Source organism: Trichechus manatus, unplaced genomic scaffold, assembly GCF_000243295.1.
Source record: "Trichechus manatus latirostris isolate Lorelei unplaced genomic scaffold, TriManLat1.0 scaffold00057, whole genome shotgun sequence".
Classification (NCBI taxonomy): domain Eukaryota; kingdom Metazoa; phylum Chordata; class Mammalia; order Sirenia; family Trichechidae; genus Trichechus; species Trichechus manatus.
Genome location: NW_004443993.1, coordinates 5,979,865 through 5,989,473, shown reverse-complemented (window position 1 = coordinate 5,989,473; position 9,609 = coordinate 5,979,865). Strand labels below are relative to the sequence as shown.

The 9,609-nt window shown below is 51.0% G+C and overlaps 1 protein-coding gene across 1 annotated transcript in view; it reads left to right on the top strand.

Annotated features, from left to right (window-relative positions):
• Positions 1-1,855: 1,855 nt before the first annotated feature.
• Positions 1,856-9,609, top strand: part of TIMM44 (translocase of inner mitochondrial membrane 44) — a 19,476-nt gene continuing 11,722 nt past the window's right edge. The window contains exons 1-4 of the mRNA XM_004378397.2: positions 1,856-1,926; positions 4,696-4,800; positions 6,991-7,161; positions 9,442-9,522. Of these exons, the coding sequence (XP_004378454.1) occupies positions 1,882-1,926; positions 4,696-4,800; positions 6,991-7,161; positions 9,442-9,522 (402 nt within the window). The 5' untranslated portion in view covers positions 1,856-1,881. The remainder of the gene's footprint in view (positions 1,927-4,695; positions 4,801-6,990; positions 7,162-9,441; positions 9,523-9,609) is intronic.

Below are 9,609 nucleotides of genomic sequence, written 5' to 3'. Positions count from 1 at the left end.
AGATCCTGAGATCCAGAGAATGCAGGTCTGTCTGATTCTGAAACCACGGAGTGCAAGCTCCCCAGTACCAACCTGCCTTCCTTCAATGAATGGAATCCCATAAGCCCATATTACCATTTTATAATGCAAAAGTCTTCAACAATATGGCAAATGCAACTTACATTAACTCCCTCACAGGGCCAGGCCCCTTGCATAAACCTCGTGGAACTCAGATTGCACGGCCATGTCAAAGTACTGCCACTTGGTGGCGGCATTCTCCAAATGGAAAATAGTGTCCTGGTGCAGAAATGGCAAAGACCTGAGCTGCTTCAAGGCAAGGCTGTGTCAGTTCACACAGAACTGATGGAGGAGTGGCCCGCTCCCAGCCTAGTCTCAGCTTCCACCTCCAGTTCTGGGCTTCAACCAACAACATCCTTCCCAAAGTGCTGTGCAAGATACTTCCTGTGGCTTGTGCCCAATCATCTGCCGGGGCACCTTCTGGAAGAGCTTGATGCTCTTGGTTAGGCTGATTCTGTCAGTTATTGTCATGTCTATCAGTTAGAATCCATCATGAGTGTCAGTCAATCTAGTCAACCAGTCAACCAGCCCTTCAGGCAGTCAGTCAGGCACCATCAGTCAATCAGAGACCATAACTGTCAGGTGATCACTCAGCCAATGCGAGCCAGAGTCAGGAGTCAGTTGAGACAGTCAGACAAATAGGGTCAGAGCTGGTCAGTTGGACAGTCAGTCAGATTCAGTCACTTCAGTTAAGAGTCAGCCAGAATCCTTAGTTGATGTCAGTTAGAGTCAGTCCTTCAGTCAGTCGGATAGTCACTGGAAAGGCAGGGTCAGAATCAGTCAGTTGGCATGTCAGTCATTATCAGTCTGTTGTCATCTGCCATCGAGTCAGCCCCTGACTCATGGTGACCCCATGCACAACAGGATTGGACTGTTGTGGTCTATACGGTTTCCACGGGCTAATTTTCAGAAATCAATTGCCAGGCCTTTCTTCCTAGTCTGTCTTATGAAACCTGGTCAGCATCATAGTAACATGCAAGCCTTCACGGACAGACAGGTGGTGGCTGCGCTGTCAGTCTAGTCAGTGGTCACTGGGTCAGTCACAGGCAGGCAGTCTTTTGGGATCAGTCCTTCATTCAGTCAGTCATTGGAAGACAGGGTCAGAGTCAACCAGTCAGCTTGTCAGTCATCATCACCCTAGTCAGCCATAAGTCAGTCAGTATAGTCAGTTGGTGAGTCGGTCAGTCACAGGCAGACAGGCGGTCAGTCGGGATCAGTCCTTTTGTCAGTCATTCAGACAAGTCACTGGAAGACAAGAGTCAGAGCCTGTCAGTCATCGTCAGTCGAGTTAGCCAGTCAGCCTAGTCAGACGGTCGTTGAGTCAATCGCTGGCCGGCCGTCATTCAGCCAGCAGGGAGCGATCCGTCAGTCATTGTCGGTCACAGTCAGTCAGCCAGTCAGCGTTATCAGTCGGTCTGTCGGTCACTCTCAGTCACTGTCAGGGAGAGCCAGAGTCAGTTTCTGCCGGGATGGTCCGCTGGTCGGTCAGTCAGAATCCAACTGACTACGTCCTGGTGGTCGGTCAGTCCGTCTGCACGTCCCTCAAACCACAAGAATCCTGCGCAATCTCTAAAGGAATCACCGCTCCCGACTAGCTCCCGACTAATTCCAAGTTCCAGGCCTCGCCCCCTTTTAGTCTTGTCCAATCACAGGTCTCTACCTCAGGCGTGCCCGCCCCCCGGGGCCACATCCTCCCTCTTCCGGGCCCTGCCCCTCTGTGGAGCCACGTCCAATCAGAGGCCTCTCCCTCTCTGAGACCCCGGCGGGCGCCATGGATGACGCCATCGGGCCTCGCCGGGGAAAGGTCACAGGGGCTCTTCCAACATGGCGGCGGCGGCGCTGCGGCAAAGCTGGTGCCGCTGCCCGCGGGTGAGCGGACGTGCGGGCAGGCGGGGCGGGCGCCTAAGGGGCTCCGGGTCCGCGGCCTCCAAGGCCTCTTTCTCCTCAGGTCCTTGGCTCCCGCGGCCCTTCCCTGGGCTCGGGCGAGAGGCTTGAGGTTGGGTCAGCCGAGGCCGGGGTCGAGGGGCCTGGGCGCGAGGACCGAGCGCTCTGGGCCGGGGGTGCGAGGCGCGCAGCCCGGCGGGGAGCAGATCGCCCCTCACCCCACGTGCTTGGGGTGGCTGCCGCCTGTTGAGAACAACTAGGCAAGGGAAGGCAAAGTGACAGTCATGTCTATCATTTATATACCAGGTCCTCTACCGAGAGCATTTCCTGCCTCCCTCTTGTTACCCTCACGTGAAAGTGCGGGAGGCGGTTCTCGCCATGGCCAAGAGCTTGGGCTCTTGAGTCCCTAGGGCGGTGGGACTCAGGGTGTGGAGAGCTCACTGAGAAAACAGCACTTCATGTTGCTGCTGCTTGTCCCTGTTTCAAGATTAGGAAACTAGAAACCTAGGCAGGTTGAGCAACCTGCCCACAGCTAGTGGGTAGCTGACCTGTTGCAAAGCCCAGGTCAGTCTGATGCCAGAGCTAAACTGTTAAAACTCGTAGGCTTCCTAGTGTGAGGAAAAGCAAGGTGTCTTTGACTCAGAACTGATTTTTTTTTTTTCTTGGCCGTTTGTCTTTTGATTCTGGGTTTAGAGGTTGAATTTACATTTGGCAGCCATCTGCTTATATTTTAGACCATCGCCGAAGTCAGTGGTCTGGGGTCTATGAGTGTAGATATATTGAGAAATAAAACGTTACAGTAACACCTGTGAAAGCCAGAACTTCTGTAAGGGGGAAACCTGCCAGAGAAGGAAAACTCAAATATTTTCCAGTAAAATGAGCTATAGAAAAGTGGTAAGGCTGTGCCCTGCCACAGGCGGAAAATTTGCAAGACCCAGAAAAGCAAAGCAGTCCTGACAAGTTTTGGCTGTCACAGGTTTCAATGTTTTTAAACTCTGAAGAGTGAGTCTCTCAAGTAGCTATAGGAGATAGTGGTTTGGCGTGTTCCTTGGGGTTCCCAGAGCTAGGAGGCAGGGAACATGGAGAGGAAAGGTCCTCTTGTACTTAGGTGCTGTCGAGTGGATTTCGACTCATAGCAACCCATGTGACGGAGTAGGACTACCCCATAGGGTTTTCTAGTCTGTAATCTTTACAAGAGCAGGTCGCCAGGTCTTTCTCCCATGGAGCCGCTGGGTGCGTTTGAACCACCAACCTTTCAGATAGCAGCCAAGCACTTAACCATTGTACCACCAAATGTGCAAATGGAAGAGTGGCTCTGTTGGGTCGTCTCACATCAGTGTGCCAGGCTGTGTGCTGGGTGATGGGGTGCAGTGTTGAACAGTACCCCCAGGCCCTTCCCTAACAGAGCTAAAGTTCATAAGTTGGTGGAAGAAGATGCCTTTCATGTGAGGTTTGCTGGGTCTTTGCCTAGTGTGACTCCCTTGTGATGCCTTGCTTGTGGCTCAACCCTTGACCAAGGCATTGTGAGTTTCTTCCAGGGCTGTGCCTGGGATGCTACGTTATCAGTGTTTGCCTCTGAAAGCCCATGTCTTCTGTTAGAGAAGACTGCTGGCCACCGGCATCAAGGCTCAGTGTGCCCTTTTTCAGACTGTGGGATTAAAATGAAACCCAAACCCATTGCAGCTGAGTTGATTCTGACTCATAGCCATCCTATGGGACAGAGTAGAAATACCCCATAGGGTTTCTAAGGCTGTAATGTTTACAGAAGCAGACTGCCACATCCTTTCTCCCGTGGAGCTGTTGGTGGGTTCAAACCACCAGTCTCTAGGTTAGCAGCCAAGCACTTAACCACTGTGCTACCAGGGTTGGCATATTAAACCACCACCACCCATCTGTCAGTTTGTCCTATTGTAGTAGCCAGTGTGATGCTAGGATGCTGGAAGCTATGCTACCAGTATTTCAAATACCAACAGGGTTACCCATGGTGAACTGGTTTTAGCAGACCTTCCAGACTAAGACAGACTAGGAAGAAGGGCCTGGCTTTCTGCTTCCGAAAACCAGCCAATGAAAACCCTATGGATCACAACAGAACGTCGTCCAATATAGTACTAAACAATGAGCCCCCTAGGTTAGAAGGCACTCAGAATGCACAGTGGCCACAACAATGAACTCAAGTATGTCAAAGATGATGAAGATGTCACAGAACCAGGCAGCATTTTGTTCTGTTGTACATAGGGTAGCCATGAGTCGAAGCCAACTTGATGGCAACCAACAGCTAAAAAAACCAAACCCATTGCCATTGAGTTGATTCTCACTCATAGCAACCCTATAGGACAGAGTAGAACTGCCCCATAGGGTTTCCAAGGAGCAGCTGGTGGGTTCGAACTGCTGACCTTTTGGTTAGCAGTCGAACTCTTAAACAGTGTACCACCAGGGAGCAACTGACAAAAACAACATATTTAACCGTCTTCCCCCATAGGTTGGCACATCCTGGGACCCATCCATTTTCCCCCAGGTTCAGAGGCAAGAGGGTAGATACAAGCCCAGGAGCTGAGGATGCGGTATTTTCTCTTTCTGCCAGATTCCACTGGCTTTGCAGACAGTGGGAAGATTGAAATGTATTCAGCGTGCAGCAGGCAGGCGATAGAAATCGGGGAATGAATCTCAGGCAGCCCTTTCTTTTTTAGGGTGGCATACCTTACCTTCCAGTCACCCTCTTGTTTTAATGGATCTTTCTTTTTTCTCCCCAATCAGAGATGCCTTGGGAATGGAGTCCAGTTTCTTGCCAGCCACAACCTACTGCCGCTGCCCCACGGATTGACCTGTCAGATACGCCGGCCAGGTGGAGAGCTGTCCCTGGTGAGTGGCTTGGGGTGTGAGCAAGCCGATGGTAGGGGAGATCTGAAAAGCCAGACTTTGTTGGCAGGAGAGAGACAAGGGTCATGGCAAGCATTCCACATCCGAGGCTTTCCGGTTACAGAGCCCAGCATGCTTGGGAAGCAGTCGACCAACTCTTGCTGGACGTCTTTAGGGACGAGGCACTCCTCCCTCACAAAGTGGCACCTTATGTTAGCTCTAATGGCTAGAAAAGCCATCCCTGTATTGAGCAGAAGTCCGCTTCCCTGAGGCTTTCCCCATGGGTCCCTCACCAAGCAAGGCTTCTCCCTTTTCCTGTGATAGTAGCCTTTTAGGCGTTTGAGCAGTCACCCATCATTCCCTAGGCTTCCCCAGGCTACGCCCCTCCTATCCGCTCAGTCTTCCTCCCAAGTAGTGTTTGCTAGAGTTTTTGGCCTCCTGGTCTCTCCCTGTGAACCGAGCTTCTGCTTGGGTCTCACCACCTGGAGGAGGGAAGCTGAGAGCTCTGCTCCCTTTCCCAAACCTGCGTGCTTGGGCTGCTTACACCCTCCTCCCCCTCTTCCCACAACAGAGTCTCGTCTCAGCAGCCTTATCTCAGACAGCTGCTACCTGCGCCTGCTTCACACGGGCGTTATCCTCCAGTCCAGTTCTGGGCTGCTTGTGGGCCTTTTCCCTTAGTTGTGTAGTCCCCCAGCACCCAAGATTTGCAGCCCCAGAGGATGTGGTAAGGCTGATGCAATGTGCTGCACCCCTAGATCGTCTTAGAACCTGGCTAAGCAGGTTGAATGGGACTGTGGCCTGCTGCTGCCCCACTCCTGGGAAGCAGCACCCAGGCTCAGGGCAGCTTGCCCTTATGGCTTGATGAACATCGAGAGTCCATCCTTCCTAAAGCTGGCAGAGTGACCCCAACTGCTGCGGCTGGGGATGCACCCATGGAAATGTTGGGAGGAGCCGACCACACATGGCTGTTTCCTGTGACATGACTCTGACAGTCCTCATTGTGTGGTTTCCCTTTTGAAGCCACTCGGTTACACACAGGGCAAAGCAGGGATTTGAACCTGGCTCTGCCTTCTCTGGAGCTGGTATCATCGAGCTGCGTGCAGTACGGGCTCTTGTGTCTGGAGCTGAGCCCCTGGATGTGGTGGGTTTTCCCAAGGGTGGGAACCCTGAGCTCGGGTTCCCTGCAGCCGAGCCTGTGGGCCCGGAGAGGGAGGACTGTGCCCGTCTCCCTTGAGTGACAGGTGGGTGCCACCTGGGGACCTGGAGTGGCCCCAGAGGAAGCAGATCTAGTGGGGGTGGGAGGAAGTTCTCCTAGCCCCAGAATCCCAGGGAGTCACCCTGTGCAGGGCCCTTGAGATTCAGAGGCCCAGAATCCTTCCAACTCCAGTTCCAGGCCTGGGGCCCCCTCTGGATATTGACCTTTGCCCTGGTGAATGTGAGTGTGTTTGAATTCCCATGAGGACTCCAAGCTGTGTCTAGGGTTTGTTTTTTTTTGTTTTTTTTTTTTTAAATAATGTTTCATTGTGCTTTTGGTGAAGGTTTACACAACAGTTTAGGTCCCTATTCAACAATTTCTACACAAATTGTTCAGTGACACTGGTTACATTCTTCACAATGTGTGAACATTCTTGTTTCTGTTTTGGTTGTTGCGTTTCCATTCATCTAGTTTCCCTGCCCCCTTACATTCTCATCTTTGTTTTAAAATAATTGTTGACCGATTGGTCTAATACAGATGATATTTTAAAAGGAGCACAGTACTTACGGGTGATATTTTTTGTGAGCCAATCTGTTATTTAGCTTAAAGGTGACCTCAGGCTAGTTTCGGTTCAAGGTTTAAAGAGTATCTCAGGGCAGTAGTCTCAGGGAATCCTCCAGTGTCATTTGGTTCAGTAAGTCTGCCTTTGTATTTTTGGTTGGGAATTTGAGGTTCTGTTCCACATTTTTCTGCCGTTCTATAAGGGTCCATCTCTTGTGGCCCTGAGCTGACCTGGTTCTTGTCCTCAGTGTTTCCTTTGTGGGAGAAGGAGCTTAGAGTTTTTTAAAATTTGTTGCTTACCATAATTACTATTGTAAAAAAGATAGTTATTCATCGTTAAACCTGTATCAACGGAAAGCAGAAAATGAAAACATCACTCATTGTCCCTCTGTGCTCACCAGTTTTCTTTCTAACTTTTTCTTTTACATTCTTTTCAGTCCAAATCCTATTCTTCTGGCAACAGAAAAGGCTTCCTGTCCGGCTTGCTAGATAATATCAAACAGGAATTAGCCAAAAACAAAGAAATGAAAGAAAGTATAAAAAAATTCCGAGACGAGGCCAAGAAGCTGGAAGAGTCAGACGCGCTCCAGGAAGCCCGAAGGAAATATGTGAGTGCCTTTACTCTGTGTCTGTCTCGGCCGACACACTTGTGTCCAGAGCCAGGATTTCTCTGGCCCCTGGACAGCAGCCAAGCTCAGGGCCAGGGTGGCTGGGGGCGGGGTGGCCTGTATGGAGCTGAGCTCACTGCACTAAGGGAACAGAAGGGGCTCCCAGTCCTGTGATGAGACCAGCAGCATTGGCTTCTCCTGGGAGTTTGTGAGCAATGCAGGGTCTCAGGCCCCTCCTGACCTCCTTGATCAGAGTCTGTGTCTTTTTCTTTTTTAATGAATTGATATTTTTTGGTGAGAATATACACAACAAAACATATACCAGTTCAGCAATTTCTACGTATACAATTCAGTGACATTGGTTACGTTCTTCAAGTTGTGCCACCTTTGTCAACCTCTTCCAAGCTATTTCACCATCGTCAACACAGACTCACTGCCTCCTAAGTTTCCCATCTGTCCTTTCGAGTTGTGTTGTCAGTTTGTTCACATATAGATAATTCTTTAAAAGACTATGATGTTTAGTTCAGACGTTCATTTGTAGTTAAGCTAAACCATTATTTGGTTCAAAGATGACTTCAGGGGATAGTTTCGGTTCAAGTTTTAAAGATTTTCTCAAGGTAATAGTTTTGGGGAGTCATTTAGCTTCAGTGGTTCCAGAAAGACTAGATTCCATGAGAATTTGAATATTGATCTTGGTGTTTCTGTTCTACCTCCTAGTTCACTGTGTAGTGCCTGGGGTCTTAAAAGCTTGTGAGCAGCCATCTAAGGTACAACAATTGGTCTGTGTTTCCTGGGAAAACCAGAGAAAGAAGGAGAGTGAGGAATCGGTGGAGGAAATGGAATGTGTGTCCAGTCACCTCCATAAACAATTCCCTCCTTTGCCATGAGACCAGAAGAACTGGATGGCTACCATTACTAAACAATTAGATCAAGAATGCTATAGAAGAATCCTGATCAAAAGGGGGAAAATGTGGAACAATTTCAGAATGTGCACCTTCACAGGCCCTCCAGGTGATACACTGCACACTGGATTTGAGCCATGCTGCTCCTGGTTGCCTCCTGGCTGAGGCTCTGAACGAAAAGGGGTAGCAAGGGGGCTATGGTACACTGATTTCATCATTGCTGGTGCAGTGATTTCATGACCGCTACATTCTCTTACTGGGCAGCCATCAAGCTCTAGCCGCTATCATTGGGCTCCATGTCCTTTAGTTGGACTCTGTGTAAGGACCCAGCGAGGCAGGTGCAGTATCCCCCTCCCACCGATGAGCGCCCAGCCACAGAGCTGCTGGCACTTGCCCAGGCCCTGTGGGGTTTTGTTCTGTTGGCCCCCAGCTAGGACATGGGCCAGCCCAGTGAGCGTCCCCTGGGTTCTGTCATTCGGACTAGCTAACTGAGGGCTTGCCTGCAGGGGAGTCCACGAGGTGGAAGATGGCCTTCCCTTACTTTCAGGAAGTGGGCAGAGGGGTTGTTTGTAGGCTGTCTTAGTTCCCTAGTGCTGCTGTAACAGAAATACCACAAGTGGATGGCTTTAATGAACACACGTTTTTCTCATAGTTCAGGAGGCCAGAAATCCAGATTCAGGGTGTGACTGTGGGGGAGCTCTCTGTTGGCTCTGGGGGAAGATTCTTGTCTCTTGCAGCTTCTCCTCTGTTTCTTGGTGATCTGCATGTGACAGCTTTCCTCCCTCTGTCCTTGCTTCACTGTGTCCAATCTGTGCTTTTCTGTCTCAAAAGTGATTATTTAGGACACACTCTGTGCCAATAGGGCCTTGTTAACAAAGAAAACTCTGTTCCCAAGTGGGATTACGTCCACAGGTACAGGAGTTAGGGTTCCAACACATTTGGGGAGACATAATTCCATCCATAACTAGCAATGGCGGCAGAGGGAATGCAGGCCCGAGCTGCGGTGGCTGGAGGCTGGGCTGGGGCAGAGAGGGGAGAGTGGTGTGTGATGCTGAGAGCAGCGCCCCCTGAAGTACACTGCTGACAGGTGGGGTGGGACAGGATCACCCCTCCACCCACAGGGAGAGACCCGCCGCTGGGGACTACTGTGCCCAGGAGGGCTCTGAGCTGCCCCACGTTGCTTGGTAAGGGGCTGTCGGCTGCTGAGACTCCCAGGCCGAGCTGTCTTCTGTCTAGAACCTCCCGACCACTGAGGAGTGCTGGCCGGGGTGGGAGATCTGGGGAGGAAGGAGCTGGTGAGCAAACGCCTCTGTGACCCTGGTGGTGAGATCATTTAAAGCCTGGATTGTAACAAAAAGAAACAATGTGCTTTCCCTAGAAAACCATCGAATCTGAGACCGTCAGGACCAGTGAAGTTATCAGGAAGAAGCTCGGGGAACTCACAGGCACAGTGAAGGAGGTGAGGGTGGGGGACCCGCAGCGAAGGAGGTGAGGGTGGGGGGCTCACAGGCAGTGAAGGAGGTGAGGGTGAGGGGCTCACAGGCAG